This window comes from Trachypithecus francoisi, unplaced genomic scaffold (genome assembly GCF_009764315.1).
Source record: "Trachypithecus francoisi isolate TF-2019V2 unplaced genomic scaffold, Tfra_2.0 Lachesis_group2, whole genome shotgun sequence".
NCBI classification, from domain to species: Eukaryota; Metazoa; Chordata; class Mammalia; order Primates; family Cercopithecidae; genus Trachypithecus; species Trachypithecus francoisi.
In genome coordinates, this window is record NW_022681465.1 from 111,524,206 (window position 1) to 111,543,704 (window position 19,499).

Genomic DNA, 19,499 nt, shown 5'->3' on the forward strand with positions numbered 1-19,499 from the left:
CTCATTAGATCTAACGGTGGGAGACAGCCAGCCTGATGTGGCATTAGGTGTCTGGGTAACCTCTCAGAAAGGTGAGCCTGGCCTGACATCAGTCTTTTCTAACGTGTTATTTGTGATGGAAGAAAGGCTTTACTTTAAGAAAATCTGCAGCTAGCAACACAATAGGTGGGCCAGATCAGGAGCTCTAGCCTCAGATTCTGTCTCTATAATGATAATAAGCTGTTCAACCTTTGACAAGTTACTAAACTGCTCTGAGTCCAAGTGTTCTCATGTATAAAAAGGGTGAGCAATAATATAATCTATTTTGTAAAGTTGTGAGTGCTATATAAAATATGTCACAGATAGGGACTCTAGTGATAAGTGGTAGCAACCTATTATTGTTGTTAAGATCATAACAAAATTGACTTTTAGGGGACTCTATTGCTACTTCTACTAACATGTATTTATAAACATTTATTATGATGATTATTATATGATATTAGCTTCCATTGAAGGAACGGTGTCCACCACCTCCCTCTTGGGTCTCTATGTGGCCCTGTGGGAGAATGCCACTTTAGGGCCTTCCTCAATCTGCCCAAATGCTTCACTGTTGCAAAACATTCCCCTTTAGACATAAAATTGTTTCCTAAATTAGTTATAATTATTTATAATTTAGGGAACAATTTAAACTTGCAGGCCTTTCATAAAAATCAGGTTGCTGCAACCAGATTATAATATAAGATTGTGAATTCAGACACAAATGTTATATTTGAAATGTCCAGTGTGACTGGCTTTTAATATGATTGACATGGAATACTGGGTTCCTGGCATCTCTCAAAAAATGCCAAGGCCACTCTCAACTCCATAAAAGAAATGCCATGGCTGGGCGCGGTGGCTCAAGCCTGTAATCCCAGCACTTTGGGAGGCTGAGACGGGCGGATCACGAGGTCAGGAGATCGAGACCATCCTGGCTAACACTGTGAAACCCCGTCTCTACTAAAAAATACAAAAAACTAGCCAGGCGAGGTGGCGGGCGCCTGTAGTCCCAGCTACTTGGGAGGCTGAGGCAGGAGAATGGCGTGAACCCAGGAGGCGGAGCTTGCAGTGAGCTGAGATCCGGCCACTGCATTCCAGCCTGGGCCACAGAGCGAGACTCCGTCTCAAAAAAAAAAAAAAAAAAAAAAAAAGAAATGCCATGAATTTCTTTCCAGTCCAGTCTGTGGTGATGAGACCTGCCTTCGTGTGTTGGAACCTGCAGGCTGAACTGCTATTTTCCTCCCGGGACCTGGGGAGAGAAAGCCAGGTCCTTGAGGACTCGAAGTTAACAAAACTCGCATTACACACCACTCCTTCTCTATGGCAACAGATACCTAAAGTGATGAGCAGCTGTAACCCTTTACTGTCTCCTGAAATGCAGGAAATGAAGGGCAGTGTTCTCTAGCATTTGTTTTGTGTCTGCGTTGTGACTTTGTATTCACTTTGTGAAGTCCTGTTCATTCTAGGGGTGAAAGCATCTGGTTTTGTTCTACCTTTTAAATTAGAAAATTAGCCTTTAGTTAAACTAAGTCTTGAATAAGCATCAGCCTATGTTCTAAGATCTTGTTAATTTGGGGGAAGCTGCTCTTAGGGATTGGTGCTGTTCTCTAAAATACTAAACCCCAGGAAAGATAACTGCCTGCCCCTTACAGCTGATTGGTGTTCTTTGTCAGGTTGGGCTGGGAAGAAGGGTGGCTACCGCCGGCCTTCAAGATTCCTATTCCTGAAGATGTTTGATTTCCATTTGGGGGCTGAGTCAATCCATCTTCAGTTACTGCTTTGACCAGCCACTTGATAACATCCCTGCAATGGAAAAAAGAAAGAAAAGGTTTATTCTTTCTTTCCTGTGCAGAAAAAATAAATAAATAAATAAAGAGAAGGTTTCAATGTCTGTTGTATTTATGGTGCTCAGAACCACAGCCTTAACCTGGGCCCCCAGATCCCTGGATTTCCCCACAGGCAACAAAAGGGCCCTTCAGCTATTTTCAATAATTAAACAAGTCTAACAAAAACATCACATTTAACTGCAGTAAGGCTATAAAAGCCAACTAAAGGCCAGGAATGGTGGCTGATGCTTGTAAACCCAGCACTTTGGGAGGCGGAGGTGGGAGGATCTTTTGAGACCAAGAGTTTGAGACCAGCCTGAGCAACACAGCAAGAACCCATCTCTACAAAAAAAAAAAAAAAACAAAAAAAAACTCACTAAAATATCAACATTTTTCTTTGAGTTATAAGTATTTATAAGTATTCAAAAGTAACTCCAGGGTCAAACAGTACTATCTGTGCCTTCCTGACCAGGAACATTTCTAAACCAAGTGGAAAGTTGGACTGGATGACCATAGAAGTCCTTGCCAGCTCTATATTATTGTCACCTATTAATGTTAACAACTAAGGTTTACAGTGTGCACAGTGGAATCATACTTTATACAGGGCTGAGGCTCTATAAGTTAGTAAGGTAAAAACATCTCATATAGTCAAAACTACTTTTCATGATCACTTAGGTAACCTAGGTAAAAATAGTAGATTGAATAATACACACCTAGTTTTGTTTCCTCCAAAACCCCACTAATATTACAATAAATAACTTTTGAAAAATATCTACAAGGAAGAAGAGAAGAGGGGAGAAGATGATAGCAGTGAAATTTTGAAAGGTAGAAGGCAAATGAAGGATACTCATAGAATATTACATAGTAGTCAATATGAATAAACTACAGTGACAGGCAACAATATGGACAAGTCTTGGTACTATAAAATAGTAAGTGAAAAATAAAATCCTCAGTAGATTACATACAGCATGATACCTTTTAATACAGAGCTAAAGGAACTAAAGTAAAAAAAAAATTTACAGGAATATATGTATATGCAATAAAACTACATAGAAAGCAAAGAAATGAAATGATGACCATGCAGAATGACGATCACCTCGGGTGCAAGGTGACTGAGAAGGGGTGTAGAGATGGGTTCTTGTTATGTTGCTCAGGCTGATGGATGAGGGGTGAGGTAATTATCAAGGGTTTAGTCTTTGATATGGGAGTAGGTTGAGAGATGCTGATTATAAAATTAAAGGCAACCAATTAACTAAGCAAATAAAGCCAATGTGCCATATTTTTTTAAGATGATGTTTAATCCAAGCCTATGAATGAGGCAAAGGAATACATTTTAATTGACTTAGTGGAATTGAGAAAGCTGAATCCTAAGCCAGCAGCAGAGAAGAGCTATCCTATTTAATCCTATTTACTTAAAAAAAAAAAAACAAAAACCAACTTCAATAAGCTCTGTAAGCGGCAGCACCAGGTTTCTCTGAAGTGACAGTGAAAGAGAGGTAAACTGAAATAAGTAGGAGGTGGCCAGGCATGGTGGCTCACTCTTGTAATCCCAGCACTTTGGGAAGCTGAGGTGGGCAGATTGCTTGAGTCCAAGAGTTTGAGACCAGCCTGGGCAACATGGTGAAAACCTGTTTCTACTAAAAATACAAAAAATTAGCAAGGCGTGGTGGTGCATGCCAGTAGTCCCAGCTACCCAAGAGGCTGAGGTGGGAGGATCACCTGACCCCATGGAGGTCAAAGCTGCAGTGAGCTGTGATCGGGCTGCCGTACTCCAGCCTTGGGCAACCAGAGTGAGACTCCACCTCAAAAAAAAAAAAAAAAAAAAGGATGGCTTGAAAGCTGTTTAAGAAATTTTTAGACCTCCAGATCTTCCCCAGTCCTGCAGACTACAAGTTAACTTTGTGGAGAGGTAAATCAGATGGTCTCTGGACTGGGATACCAGGCACGGCTTGGAAGCAGATACTGAAGCAAATGGGGCACTAAATGAACATATGCATGCTGAATGCAGAGACCCTTGTCATCTTCTCACACATGTCTTCCAACACCTTGGCATCCTGTCTTCATCCTTCATGTAAGAGGTTGGATGTCTTCTCTGTAAAACTGAACCAGCCCAAGAGGAAAGACCTTGACTCAAGAAATTTTCTTAGAAATGAGAAATCAGGGTTGGGCGCAGTGGCTCATGCCTGTAATCCCAGCACTTTGGGAGGCCGAGGCGGGCGGATGACGAGGTCAGGAGATGGAGACCATCCTGGCCAACACGGTGAAACCCCGTCTCTATTAAAAATACAAAAAATTAGCTGGGCATGGTGGCGGGGGCCTGTAGTCCCAGCTACTTGGGAGGCTGAGGCAGGAGAATGGCGTGAACCCAGGAGGCAGAGCTTGCAGTGAGTCGAGATCGCGCCACTGCACTCTAGCCTGGGCGACAGAGTGAGACTCTGTCTCAAAAAAAAAAAAAAGAAAAAAGAAATGAGAAATCAGTTCCACCTACAGGGAAGTGCAGAAATGACAAGTCCTCTCATGTCTTCAGAGCTTCCATTATCTTTTGAGTCTCGCACCTTTAAATATGGATAGACTACCAACATTTACCAGACATCTATGGAAAGAGACCGAAATACCTCTCCTTCCTCTCAAAAAAGCAACTCGGAGAAAACAGACATTATGTAGAAGAGAAACAGAGAACAAACAAAAATGAAAATTCTGATTAGCAAAATCAAAGATATGAGATGGTATGGATCCAGGAAAGAAGAAAATAAGAATACAGTTTATATTATTAATTTTTTGCAGAGTCAGGGTCTTGCTATGTTGCCCAGATTGGTCTTGAACTCCTGACCTCAAGCGATCTTTCCACTTTGGCCCCTGAAAGTGCTAGGATTACAGGCCTGAGCCACTGTGCCCAGCCTATTATTATTATTTTTTAGAGATGAGGGCTTGCTCTGTTGTCCAGGCTGGAGTGCAGTGGCACCATCATAGCTCACTGAACTCCTGAGCTCAAGTGATCCTCCTGCCTCAACCTCTCCGGCAGCTGGGACTACAGGCACATGCCACCATGCCTGGCTTATTGATTAATTTTAATAAGGAAGACACAGAGAAAAAATAAAAGAGCTCTGGGAAATTAGAAAGATAATAACAAAAGTGAAAAATCCTGTTTATTAGAAATGAAGGACATTTTTCCAGACTGAAATGGCCCACTGAATGCCCAACACAATGGATGAGTATAAACCTAGGACAGGTACATTTGGCAAAAAGAGAACTTTACAAACTTCCAGAGAGAAAAACCAGGGCACATACAAAGACTCAGTAATCAAAATAGCTTATGTCTTCTTTTTTTTCCCCCTCCAAGACAGCGTCTTGCTCTGTCACCCAGGCTGGAGTACAGTGGCACAATCTTGGCTCAGTGCAACCTCTGCCTCCAAGGCTCAAGCGATCCTCCTACCTCAGCCTTCTGAGTAGCTGGGACCACAGGTGTGTGCCACTACCCCCAGCTAATTTTTTGTAGTTTTGGTAGAGATGGGGGTTTGCCATGTTGCCCTGGCTGGTCTTGAACACCTGAGCTCAAAGTGATCCACCCACCTTGGCCTCCCAAAGTGCTGGGATTACAGGTGTGAACCACCACACCCAGCTACTTATGATTTCTTAACAACAATTCTGGAAGCTAGAAGACAATGGAAGATTTCCTTTGATGTTCTGTAGAAAAGTTATTTCTAAGCAAATCATCTATCCTTAGCCTAATTATCAATCAATGTATGAGAAGATAAAGACATTTGCAGACAAACAAGATCTCAAAAACTTTACTTCCCATACACCTTTCTTAGAAAGCTACCAGGAATGGATTCCTTAAATGAAGGTATGAGCCATGAAAGAGAAAGACAGGACAAACAAACAAGTCATCCAACCTTGAAAAGCATTAAAGGGACTCTCAGATTTACAATGAAGACTGGAAAAGAGGACGAGTGATCCAGATTGAAGGAGATCAAAACATTCTACCTCAGATTTTTTAGAAGAAACTAATAGGACAACCCAGTGTGAATAAATATCTTGAGGGGATATTGAGACCAACTGAGGCAGGAAAATAGGGTCTGGAGGCAGGGAACCTATGGCCAATTCATGTTGAATTCCTAGAACTAAATCAAAAGGAAAACCCCAGTTTTCCATGCCCAAGTAACAAAAGGATCAGAGGTTTCTCCCTTTGCAACCCTGCCCCCCTCCCACAACTAATCAAACTGATGGTAGGCCACTACTTCATTTACATAGGGTGTACATCAAGTACAATGGGAAACCTCTAGAGGGTATTTAAACCCCAGAAAATTCTGTAACCAGGCTCTCAAGTTGCTTGCTTGGGCCTGCTCCCACCCTGTGGAGCGTGCTTTCGTTTTCAATACATCTCTGCTTTTGTTGTTTCATTTTTCCTTGCTTTGTTTATACATTTTGTCCAATTCTTTGTTGAAGACGCCAAGAACCTTGACACCCTCCTAGGGAGGGTGTCCACTAGGAAAGAATTTGGGGTTGAATTCTGATATGTACAAGGAAAGCAAGAAACTTAAAAATAGGATAATTATTAACCTTAGGGAAAACAAAAAGATATGAATAAAAGGAAAAGCAATCACGGTTTAGTACTTAGTAAAATTCTGACTAGCATATATAGTTATAGTAATAGAAACATTGAACACTGATATAAAAATTATAATTATATTACTGATACAGGGGCTGGGAAATATGTGTGTGATGGGGAATGTGGGGAGGAAAAAGAGCGAACTCCTTATCTTTCATGTGAGAAGTCAACAGATAATGGTTAACAATGAAAAATCAAGAAGCAGCACTGAAAGCATGTTATTTTGTCATATGGAGGTAAACATTAAAAATACCAATTAAAGAGAAACAAAAATGCAGGTGAGGGGACCTGGAGACGTATTTCTGAAGTCTTGTAGAAACTAGCCTACTGTTCGTATGTGTAGTTCAAAATGAAAGAAAGAAAAGAAAATCCCTTAAGAGGGGGTCATATGGAGACTGATCATCTCTCTCTCTTTTTAAAAATACCTCTTTGAGGTATAATTTACATATAATAAATTGCCAAAGTTTTGTTTGATGAATTTAGATAAATACATGCATACATCCTTGTAATCACCAACTCAGTCTAATATCCATTTCTTAATGAATCAAAGATAGCTCATTTTCCTGCCAACTGAAACAAATGATTTTTTTCATTGAGTAAGCACAAAACAGAGGACCTGGCCTAGATTTACAGGTCACAAACACCCCTCAAGAATGCCTATCTTTGTTGTTGTTGTTTTGTTTTTGAGACAGAGTCTTGCTCTGTTGCCCAGGCTGGATTGCAGAGGCGCAATCCTGGCTCACTGCAACCTCTGCCTCCCAGGTTCAAATGATTCTCATGCCTCAGTCTCCCGAGTAGCTGGGATTACAGAAGTGCACCATCATGCCTGGCTATTTTTCTACTTTCACTAGAGGTGGGGTTTTGAGGCCAGGCTGGTCTCAAACTCCTAGCCTCATGTGATCTGTCCCCCTTGGCCTCCCAAAGTGCTGGGATTACAGGCCTTAGCCACCATGCCTGGCCCAAAATGCCTTTATTTATTTATGAGACAAGAGTTTTCCTCTGTTGCCCATGCTGAAGTATAATGGCACGATCTCAGCTCACTGCAACCTCCACCTCCTGGGTTCAAGCAATTCTCCTGCCCTCAGCCTCTCAAGTAGCTGGGATTACAGGTGCCTGGCACTATGCCTAGCAAAAAAAAAATTTTTTACATGTATTTTTTAGTAGAGATGGGGTTTCACCATGTTGGCTAGGTTGTTGTCGAACTCCTGACCTCAAGTGATCCGCCCACTTTGGCCTTTCAAAGTGCTGGGATTACAGGTGTGAGCCACTGTGCCCAGCCTCAAATGTCTATCTTTAAACCCAAGGTCATACCTTGTACAGTGAGAGGCTCGCACCACAAGAGGTGAAAATGAAAGCAACCGAGAGAACAGTGCCTTGTGTATCCCACTCACTCTAATGCCTAGGCAGCAAAGCATAACTGGAATTGTTCTTATTATATAAATTATTTTTCACTTTTTAAAATTTATTTTTTATTTGCTTTTGAGACAGAGTCTCACTCTTGTTGCCCAGGCTGGAGTGCAGTGGTGTGATCTCGGCTTACTGCAACCTCTGCCTCCCAGGTTCAAGCGATTCTCCTGCCTCAGTCTCCCAAGTAGCTGGGATTACAGGCGCATGCCACCACGCACGGCTAATTTTTGTATTTTTAGTAGAGACGGGGTTTCACCACGTTGGCCAGGCTGGTCTTGGACTCCTGGGCTCAGGTGATCTGCCCGCCTCGGCCTCCCAAAGTGTTGGGATTACAGGCGTGAGCCACTGCGCCTGGCCAATTTTTCACTTTAAAATTCAACTGTGTTGTCTTGTGCTCTTTGCTGATCCTCTGCTTACTGATTTTGCACCCCTAAAATTATTAAGATTTAATTTTTAGATACAATACCACATATAGGGAAATAAATATGGGCATGCAAACTAAGGGGGTGGGAAAGCTGACCAATGCCCAAAACATAATGAAATGTCCTCCTTTTTATTAGAGGATTTATCATAGTCAATACCCCATGTTGACCTGTGAATACTTCAACAAATACGTAAGAACATATGAGAACGTAAGTATGAGTGGAAGAGTTTCAATGCTGCTCTGAACAAAGAGATGCTGGTACACCCTTCTAGTAAGAGCCTTTCCATAAAAGCAAGAGATGTTCAGATGCTCAACATATGACGGGGTTACATCTGGATAAACACATCTGATATAGCTTTGATATTTGTCCCCTCCAAATCTCATGTTGATGTGATCCCCAGTGTTGGAGATGGGGCCTAGTGGAAGATGTTTGGGTCATGGAGGCAGATCCTTCATAAATGTCTTGGTACTATCCTCATAGTAATGAGTGAGTTCTCACTCTATTAGTTCACTTGAGAGCCGGCTGTTTGAAAGAGGCTGGCACTATACCCTTGCTCCCGGTCTTCCTTCCTTCCTTGCCAGGTGATACTCCAGCTCTCCTTCACCTTCTGTCATGAGTGGAAGCTTCCTGAAGCCCTCACCAGAAGCAGATGCTGGAGCCATGCTTCTTGTACACCTTGTAGAATTGTGAGACAAACAAACCTCTTTTCTTTATAAATTACCCAGTCTCAGGCATTACTTTATGGCAACACAAAGGGACTAAGACACCATTGTAAGCTGAAAATATTTTAAGTTGAAAATGCATTTAATGCACCCAATGTACCGAACATTGTAGCTTAGCTTAGCCTACCTTAAATGTGCTCAGAACACTGACAGCTTACAGTTGGGCAAAATCATGCAACACAAAGCCTATTTTATACAAAGTGTTGAACAGTTTATGGAATTTATTGAATACTATACTGAAAATGAAAAACAGAATGTTTGTTGGGTACTTGAGGAATAGTTTCTACTGAATGGTTATCACTTCAGTACCAATGTAAAGTCAAAAAATCCTAAGTCAAACCATCATGAGTCAGGGCTGTCTGTAGTTCCAAAAGAAAAATTCCAGCCCATGATCCCCTACCCTAAAGATCATACTTTCCCCCCTTGGTATAAGCATATAGTAGTTCCATGCTTCCAGAAACTCTGACTCTGATTCTGCAAAAAAAGAGCACATGCTTACTATCTATACCTTGTCAGCTACATGACCTATTGTTACAGATATTACTTTTCAGAAACTAGTAGTGACAAATGAGATTTATATTGAGGTTCATCGGGGGATAGGAATAAATGCAGGTTAATAGAAACTGACAAGTTTTATATAAGGTTCTCCCCTAGATCTCATAATGTTGTTTGGACAATACTGAAATAGACCAAAAGAAGTCTGTTGGTCTTGAGAGAAAAATCACTCAAGCAATGTGGTGCCTGCCGCATTGTTGGTTTCTTTTATGATTATCAGGAGGGGGTTATTTTATGATTAGCTATAGTTTTATTTTTAAAAATTAATTAATTATTTTTGAGATGGAATCTTGCTCTGTCACCCAGGCTGGAGTGCAGTGGCACAATCTCGGCTCACTGCAACCTCTGCCTCCTGGGTTCAAGTGATTCTCCCACCTCAGCCTCCCAAGTAGCTGGAATTACAGGCATGCATCACCACACCCTGCTACTTTGTGTATTTTTAGTAGAGACGTGGTTGTGCCATGTTGGCCAGGCTGGTTTCGAACTCCTGACCTCAAGTGATCCACCCACCTCGGCCTCCCAAAGTACTGGGATTACAGGTGTGAACCACTGCACCCGGTCTATCTATAGTTTTAACAATTAGCCCTACTATACTACCTACTGACTAGAAAACTTCACCTGGCTGATATTCTGGCTTCAGCAGCTGCCCACCTATAATCCCTTACCTCTTCCCATCTCAGGGCTCAGGTGGCTGCTCACCTGACATTGTGGGGCTGCTTGTCACAGGACAGCACCATGTTTGCAATGGACTGCTGCAGGTGCTGCCGTTGTCTCCTCAGGGTCTGCTGGAAGTCATCTTCTAGGGTCTGAACGACATAACGCAGGAAAAGGACTCGCCCAGGCAGAGTCTGTCCCTGTGGGGAAAAGAATGAGAAGTCAATCTTCTCAGTCTCCTGGATGACAGTCAACATTGGGCTCTCATAAACACTAAGCCCAAGAGAAGGCCATGCATCAACAAGTATGCCTGTGCTTAAAAAAGAGGCTCCCAGGAGAGGGTAGGTAGTCTGGGTCATTATGAGAGAGAACAAATAGGGTGACTGCTGAAAGAATCATACCTTATAAGATTTCAGAAACCATTTTTTAAGTATTATTACTTGTTCAAAGGATCTAGTCATCTGCAAATAATTATAATTTTCGAACACCGAAGTGGCAATCAAATATCTACTGGAGTCTCTAGGATTGTAGATCATTTGATTTAAGAGACAGCCATGGGAATTTAATCTCTCCCTGTCACTGAACCTATCAACCTTAGGATATACCCAAAACTATGGATGGCAAAACAGAGAAAGAGAAACTGGTTCTTTAATGACTCCTATGCTGCTAGATCAAACTGCCATGATGTCCACTCTGCTGATGAACTTCCAGTCATGGGACCTGATTGAGCCAAGTTGTTGGCTTGGCTCAACTTGACTGCTGGGCCAAGTCTGAGTTGGGTATTCTGTTACAGGTGAAATGATCCTAACTGACAAACAGTTAAAGAGCATGGGCTTTGGAGGCACACAGCATTCAGTTTTTGTTGCTGTTTTAGATCTAGCTCTGTCCCTTATTTAAGCCCTCTAGAACTTAGCGTACTCGTAGTTTATATGGGGATAATTCTTTTTTTTTTTTTTTTTTTTTGAGACGGAGTCTTGCTCTGTCGCCCAGGCTGGAGTGCAGTGGCTGGATCTCAGCTCACTGCAAGCTCCGCCTCCCGGGTTTACGCCATTCTCCTGCCTCAGCCTCCCAAGTAGCTGGGACTACAGGTGCCCGCCACCTCGCCCGGCTAGTTTTTTGTATTTTTTTAGTAGAGACAGGGTTTCACCGTGTTAGCCAGGATGGTCTCGATCTCCTGACCTCGTGATCCGCCCGTCTCGGCCTCCCAAAGTGCTGGGATTACAGGCTTGAGCCACCGCGCCCGACCTATATGGGGATAATTCTAACCTTACCAAAGACAGTGTAAGTACTTGTCACATAGTAGGCAGGCATGCACAATTTGTTGGTTTCCCTTTACTACGAGACAAGTGCTGGGAGCTTAGGCTTCAAACTTTAAAGAACGAGAGGTACCAAACTATTTCGGGACTATGTGGAAACATCCGAACTCCAGGGAATAGATATATTTTCTCAGAACATAAACTAATGGACCAGGATATGATTTAGTCAGTAGGAAACTAAGTGACCATTCTAAATACATATCATTTCTTTCTTTTTTGGGAGGAGGTGACAATATCTTTGTCTTCCACATGTGTTTATTTTTCTCTAATCCTTGATAACTGATGCAAATGCTTTTTTAAAAAATCAAGTACCTGTGCTAGATTTTTCTTTTTCTCTTTTTGGAGTCTCGGTCTGTCACCCAGGCTGGAGTGCAGTGGCGCAATCTCGGCTCACTACAACCTCCGCCTCCCAGGTCCAAGCAATTCTCTAGACTCAGCCTCCCGAGTAGCTGGGATTATAGGTGCCTGCCACCAAGCCCGGCTAATTTTTGTATTTTTAGTAGAGACAGGGTTTCACCATAATGGTCAGGCTGGTCTTGAACTCGTGACCTCAGGTGATCCACCCGCATTGGTCTCCCAAAGTGCTGGGATTACAGGCGTGAGCCACTGCACCCAGCCTTGTGCTAGATTTTTGATAAAAAGTCTTCTACTGACACCACTCTCCACCACTACTTGTGTTCTCCAGTATCCTAGAATAATTTTTAACTAATTCTTCTAGAAGTCACCATAAACATCTTTAAAGAAATAGACTTTTATTATGATTTCTTGATTTATCAGCTGTAGACATTACCTATTGATTTCTGCTATGCTAGCTAAGGATTTACTTAGGCCAATCCCCCACCTCTTCTCTTCCTAAAATAAGTGTATTTCTATCACCTACAGACAGTTATCTCTTGACTCCCCATTTTGGAAGATAAGAATGTTACACCAGCACTACTATTTTCAGAGGTCCTGTCACTTTTCATCTTCCAACCTTTATCTTCTATACTTTCCATTTTACATCATCAAGGCTAATAAAATTGTCTCCTATGCTTTGTATATATTCTAAATGTTATAACTACATAGTGTTTACAGTGTCAGGATTATGTTAAAAGTATTTACTAAATACTTTTAGTAAATCCAGATAGTAAACTAAGAAAATCATTCCTTTCTTGTGAAGTTTTTTGTTTTTCTAGAGTTTTGCTTTTTTCTCCCCTCTCTAACTACCTGTAATTATAATATACCTCTTTCAACTCCTCAAAAATAGTGCTGCATCTTGAGAATACCTTTTTTTCCCCGAAATAATTCTCCTTCTCTTTTTTGTTAAATAATGTGGGCTGGGCATAGTCATTCATGCCTGTGATCTCAGAACTCTGGGAGGCTGAGGTGGGAGGATCATTTGAGGCCAGGAAACACCACCAGCCCAGGAAACATAGCAAGACCCCATCTCTACAAAAATAAAAATTAAAAAATTAGCCATGCCTATAGTCTGAGCTACTTAGGAGGCTGAGGCAGGAGGATCACTTGAGTTCAGGAGGTCATGGCTGCAGTGAGCTATGATCATGCCACTGTACTCCAGCCTGGGTGACAGAGCAAGAGACCTTGTCTTAAAAATAAATAAATAAAACAACTTTATTAGCATACCATAAAATTCAGCCATTTTAAAAGTACAATTCAATGATTTGTAGTAAACCTACTGAGTCGTGCAAACATTACCATAATCTATTTTTAGAACATTTCCATTACCCCAAATGATCCCTCATGGGCACTTACAGTTCCCTTTCCAATCATCAGGCCAAGGCAACCACTCATCTGCTTTCTGTCTCTCTAGATCTGCCTTTTCTAAACATTTCTTAGAAATAGAATCATATAATATGTAATGTTTTATGTGTGGTTTCTTTCACTTAGCTTAATTTTTTTAAGGTTTGCCTGTATTAATAGTATGCATCAATAGCTCATTGCTTTTTAGTACTGAATAGTATTTCATTTTGTTTATCCATTCACCAGCTCATGGACATTTGGGTTATTTCCACATTTTGGCTATTATGCATAACACTGCTTTGAACATTTGAATGTAAGTCTTTCACAGACAGACATTCTCATTTTTGTTGGGTCTATATCTAGAATTGGAATAGATAGGGTGAATAAATTTTTTTTTTTTTTTTGAGACGGAGTCTGGCTCTGTCGCCCAGGCTGGAGTGCAGTGGCTGGATCTCAGCTCACTGCAAGCTCCATCTCCCGGGTTTACGCCATTCTCCTGCCTCAGCCTCCCAAGTAGCTGGGACTACAGGCATCCTCCACCTCGCCTGGCTAGTTTTTTTATTTTTTAGTAGAGACGGGGTTTCACTGGGTTAGCCAGGATGGTCTCGATCTCCTGACCTCGAGATCCGCCCGACTCGGCCTCCCAAAGTGCTGGGATTACAGGCTTGAGCCACCGCGCCCGGCCGGGTGAATAAATTTATGTTCAACTTTTAAAGAACTGTCAAACCATTTTCCAAAGTGCTATTTATATTCTCATCAGCAATGTATGAGACTTACTGTTCTCCACATTCTTGGTAATGTTTGTTATTATCTGTTTTTTCTTTAACAAAACTTTAAAAATTGTGATAAAGGCCGGGCACGGTGGCTCACACCTGTAATCCTAGCACTTTGGGAGGTCAAGGCAGGTGGTTCACGAGGTCAGGAGATCACAACCGTCCTGCTAACACGCTGAAACCCAATCTCTACTAAAAATACAAAAAATTAGCCAGGCATGGTGACGGGTGCCTGTAGTCCCAGCTACTGGGGAGGCTGAGGCAGGAGAATGGCGTGAACCCGGGAGGCGGAGCTTGCAGTAAGCCAAGATTGCGACACTGCACTCCAGCCTGGGCGACAGAGCGAGACTCCGTCTCAAGAAAAAAAAAAATTGTTATAAAAACCACATTATCATTAAATTTCCTATCTTAAACATTTTTAAGTGTACAGTTCAGTATTGTTAAGTATATTCACAGTCCTGTAAAAGATCCCCAGAACTTTCCATCTTGCAAAACTGAAACTCTATATCCATTGAACAACTTCCCATTTCACATCCCTCACACTGTATTCCATAGCAGTGGCACCACTTTACAATCCCACCAAGAGTGCACAAAGGTTCTAATTTCTCCAAATCCTTGCCCACACTTATTTTTTGTTTTTTAAAAAATAGTGGCCATTCTAATGGGTATGAGGTGACATTGCACTGTGGTTTTGATTTGTATACCTCTAATGACTAGTTATATTGAGTATCTTTTCACAAGTTTGTTGGCCATTTCTATAGCATCTTAGGAGAAATGTCCATGTAAGTCCTCTGCCCATTTTGAAACTGGGTTATTCATTTGTTGTTGAGTTGCTGGAGTTCTTTATATATTCTGGATATTAACCCTCATCAGATAAATGATTAATACATATTTTCTCCCATCCCATAGGCTGCCTTTTCACTCTACTTTTGTGTTTTCTATTTTTATTGTTCACTCTGTTGATGCATAGAAGTTCTGAAGTTTGATGCAGTACTATTTGTCTATTTTTGTTTTTGCTGCCTGTGTGTTTGGTATCATATTCAAGAAATCAATTGCCAAATCCAACGTCATGAAGCTTTGCCCCATGCTTTCTTCAATGAATTTTATAGATTTGGGTCTTATATTCAGGTCTTTAATGCATTTTAAGTTAATTTTTATATGTTCAGAGTCCAACTTCATTCTTTTTTTTTTTTTTTGAGACGGAGTCTCGCTCTGTCGCCCGGGCTGGAGTGCAGTGGCCGGTTCTCAGCTCACTGCAAGCTCCGCCTCCCGGGTTCATGCCATTCTCCTGCCTCAGCCTCCGAGTAGCTGGGACTACAGGCGCCCGCCACCTCGCCCGGCTAGTTTTTTTTTTGTATTTTTTAGTAGAGATGGGGTTTCACCATGTTAGCCAGGATGGTCTCGATCTCCTGACCTCGTGATCCGCCCGTCTCGGCCTCCCAAAGTGCTGGGATTACAGGCTTGAGGCACCGCGCCCGGCCCAACTTCATTCTTTTACAAGTGGATATCCACTTTTTCCTATGACATTCAGAGACTGTCTTTTCACCACTGAGTAGTCTTGGCATCCTTAATGAAGGTCACTTGACCATGTACCAAAGGTTTATTTCTGGGCTCTCTATCCCATATGTCTATCTTTTTTCTTGTACCACACTGCTTTGATTACTGTAGCTTTATGTTTTACAGTCAAGAAGTGTGAGAACTCCAACTTTGTTCTTTTTATTTCAAGATTGCTTTGATTGGTCGGGCATGGTGGCTCACACCTGTAATCCCAGCACCGAGGCGGGCGGATCCCCCGAGGTTGGGAGTTCAAGACCAGTCTGACCAACATGGAGAAACCCATCTGTTAAAAATACAAAATTAGCTAGGCATGGTGGCACACGCCTGCAATCCCAGCTACTCGGGAGACTGAGGCAGGAGAATCGCTTAAACCCAGGAGGCGGAGGTTGCAGTGAGCTGAGATAGCGCCATCGCACTGTAGCCTGGGCAATAAGAGCTAAACTCTGTCTCAAAAAAAAAAAAAAAAAAAAAGATTGCTTTGGCCGTTTGGTGTCCTTTGCAAGATACCTTTTTTTTTTTTTTTTTAAAAGACAGAGTCTCACTCTGTCACCCACACTGGAATGCAATGGCAAGATCTCAGCTCACTGCAACCTCTGCCTCCCAGGTTCAAGCAATTCTCTGGCCTCAGCCTCCTGAGTAGCTGAGATTACAGGTGCCCACCATCATGCTCGGCTAAAGACACCAACTTCTGAAAGACTAAAAGTTGGTGTCCCTTGGGATTCAACATGAATTTTAGGATGGAATTTTCTATTTCTACACATACACACAAAAAAACGTTGTTGGGATTTTGATGGGAATTGTGTTGAACCTGTAGATCACTTTGGGTAGTACTGACATCTTAACCATATTAAGTCTTTCACTCCATGAATACAGGAAGCCTTACCATTTATTGGTGTCTAATTTCTTTCAACTTTTTGTAGTTCTCAGTGTACAAATCTTTAACCTCCTTGGTTAGTTAGGTTTATGCCTGAGTATTTTATTCTTTTTGATGATACTGTAAATGAAATTGTGTTATTTCCTTTTCAGATTTTTCATTGTTGGTTTAACAAAAATGCAACTGAGTTTTGTGAGCTGGTTTTATATATTGCTATTTTGCTGAATTCACTTATTATTTCATTTACTAGTTTTTTTTTTTTTTTTTGGTAGAATTTTAGGATATTCTACACATAAGATCATGTCACCTGTGAACAGAGATATTGTACTTCTCCCTTTCTCATTTGGATGCCTTTTAGTTGTTTCCCTTGACTAACTGCTCTGTCTAGGACTTGAAGTACTATGTTGAATAGAAGTGGCAAGAGTAGACATGTCTGATTTTAGAGGAAAATCTTTCAGTCTTTCACCATTCAGTATGACACCAACTGTGGGCTTTTCACAAATGGCCTTTATTATGTTGAAGTGGTTTTCTTCTATTCCTAGTTTGAAGTGGTTTTCTTCTATTCCTAGTTTGAGTATCTTTATCGAGAAAGGGTGTTGAATTTTGTCAAATGTGTTTTCTGCATTAATTGAGGTGATCGTGTGTTTTTTCTTCTTCATTCTGTAATATGGTGTATCACATTTATTTTCATTTGTTAAACCATCCAAGAATAAATCCCATATGTTCATGGTGTACAGTTGGCTCTCTGTATCTGTGGGTTCTGCATCCATGGATTCACCCAATTAAGATTAGAAAATATTTGAAAAAAATTTACATCTATACTGAATACGTACAAATGTTTTTTCTTGTCATCATTCCTTAAATAATGCAGTATAACAACTATTTACATGTAATTTACCTTGTATTAGGTATCATAAGTAATCTACAGATGATTTGAAGTATATAAGAGGATGTGTATAGGTTATACAGGATTTAAACATCTGCAAATTTTGGTATCCAAAGGAGGTTCTGGAACCAGTTCCCCCATGTAGTCAACCAAGAGATGACTGCATATCCTTTTAATGTGCTGTTGAATTTTAGTTTATTAGTATTTTGTTGAGGGTTTCTTCATCAACATTTATCAGGTACATTGATTGGCAGTTTTATTGTAGTTTTTTCCTTTTCCTTTTTTTTTTTTTTGAGACAGTCTTACTCTATCGCCCAGGGTGGAGTGCAGTGGCACCATCTCAGCTCACTGCAACCCCTGCCTCCAGGGTTCAGGTGATTCTCCTGCCTCAGCCTCCCCAGTAGTTGGGATTTCAGGTGCATGCCACCATACTCAGTTAATTTTTGTTATCTTTAGCAGAGATGGGGTTTCGCCATGTTGGCCATGCTGGTCTTGAACTCCTGGCCTCAAGCAATCCGCCCACCTTGGCCTCCCAAAGTGCTGGGATTGCAGGCATGAGTCACTGCGTCCAGCTGCTTGTAGTTTTTTTGATCTGGCTTTGATATCAGGGTGTATCATGCTACTAATAAAGACATACCCTAGACTGGGTAATTTATAAAGGCAAGAGGTTTAGTTGACCTACAGTTCCACATGGCTGGGGAGGCCTCACAATCATGGCAGAAGGCAAATGAGGAGCAAAGTTACATCTTATACGGCAGTAGGCGAGAGAGTTTGTGTAGGGGAACTCCCCTTTATAAAACCATTAGATATCATGAGATTTATTCACTATTATGAGAACAGCACAGGAAAACCCGCCCCCATGATTCAATTACCCTGCACCGGGTCCCTTCCATGACACGTGGGAATCATGGGATCTACAATTCAAGATGACATTTGGGTGGGGACACAGCCAAACCGTATCACAGGGTAATGCTGGCCTCATAGAATAAGCTGAAATAAAATCCTCCTTCCGTTTTTTGGAAAACTCTGAAGAGGACTGGTGTTAATTTTTATTTAAATGTTTGGCCAAATATACTAGTGAAGCCACCTTGTTGTAGGCTTTTTTGCTGAAAGGTTTTTGATTACTGACTCCTTACCAGTTATTATTCTGTTCAGATTTTTTATTTCTTCATGAGTCAATCTTGGTAGGTTTCCAGGAATTACTCCATTTATTCTAGGTTTTCCAGTTTATTGGGGGTATAATTGTTGGCAGTATTCTCTTATAATCCTTTTTATTTCTGTGGCACTGGTTGTAATGCCCCCTCTTTCATTTCAGATTTTAGTAATTTTTTAAAACTCTATCGCTGAGCTATCAATGCTGATTTTAGTAATTTGAATCTTTTCTCTTTTTTAATCTAGTTAAGAGTTCGTCAGTTTTGATCTTTTCAAAAACCCAACTCTGTGGCTGGGTGCAGTGGCTCATGCCTGTAATCCTAGTACTCAGTGAGGCAAAGGTGGGAGGATCACTTGAGGCCAAGAGTTCAAGACCAGCCTGGGCAACTTAGCTAGATTCCCATCTCTACAAAAAATAATAAAAAAATTAGCTGAGTATGGTGACACATGCTTGTTGTCCCAGCTACTTGAGAGGCTGAGGCTGGAGGATGGCTTGAGCCCAGGAGTTCAAGGTTTCAGTAAGCTATAATTGTGCTACTGAACTCTAGCCTGAGTGACAGAGTGAGACCCTGCCTCAAAACAAATGAAATGTTTAAAAACCTCATATCTTAGTGTTGTTTATTTTTTTCCCTATTCTCCATTTATCTCTGCTCTAATCTTTACTATTACCTCCCTCTGCTAACTTTGGGTTCAGTTTCTTCTTTTCCTACTTTAGATATAGTCAGGTTGTTGGTTTGAGATCTTCTTTTTTAATGTAAGCATTTATTTATATCTGTAACTTCTTAGTTCTGCTTTTGCTGCATCCATAAGTTTTTGTATGTCATATTTCCATTTTAATTTGTCTCAAGGTATTTTAAAATTTCCCATGAGATTTTTTTTTCTCTGAACCACTGTTGTGTGTTGTTTAGTTGTCATATATTTGTGGGTTTTCCAGATTTCATTCTGCTGTTGATTTCTAGTTTCATCCCACTGTGATTGGAAGATACCT

The 19,499-nt window shown here is 41.2% G+C and overlaps 1 protein-coding gene across 2 annotated transcripts in view; it reads right to left on the reverse strand.

Annotated features, from left to right (window-relative positions):
- SIMC1 (SUMO interacting motifs containing 1) overlaps positions 1-19,499 on the reverse strand; it is a 91,580-nt gene that overhangs the window by 19,411 nt on the left and 52,670 nt on the right. For both annotated transcript variants that reach the window (XM_033180107.1, XM_033180108.1), the window contains exons 5-6: positions 10,259-10,413; positions 1,666-1,818 (exon numbers count right to left, since the gene is read on the reverse strand). In XM_033180107.1, the coding sequence (XP_033035998.1) occupies positions 1,666-1,818; positions 10,259-10,413 (308 nt within the window). The remainder of the gene's footprint in view (positions 1-1,665; positions 1,819-10,258; positions 10,414-19,499) is intronic.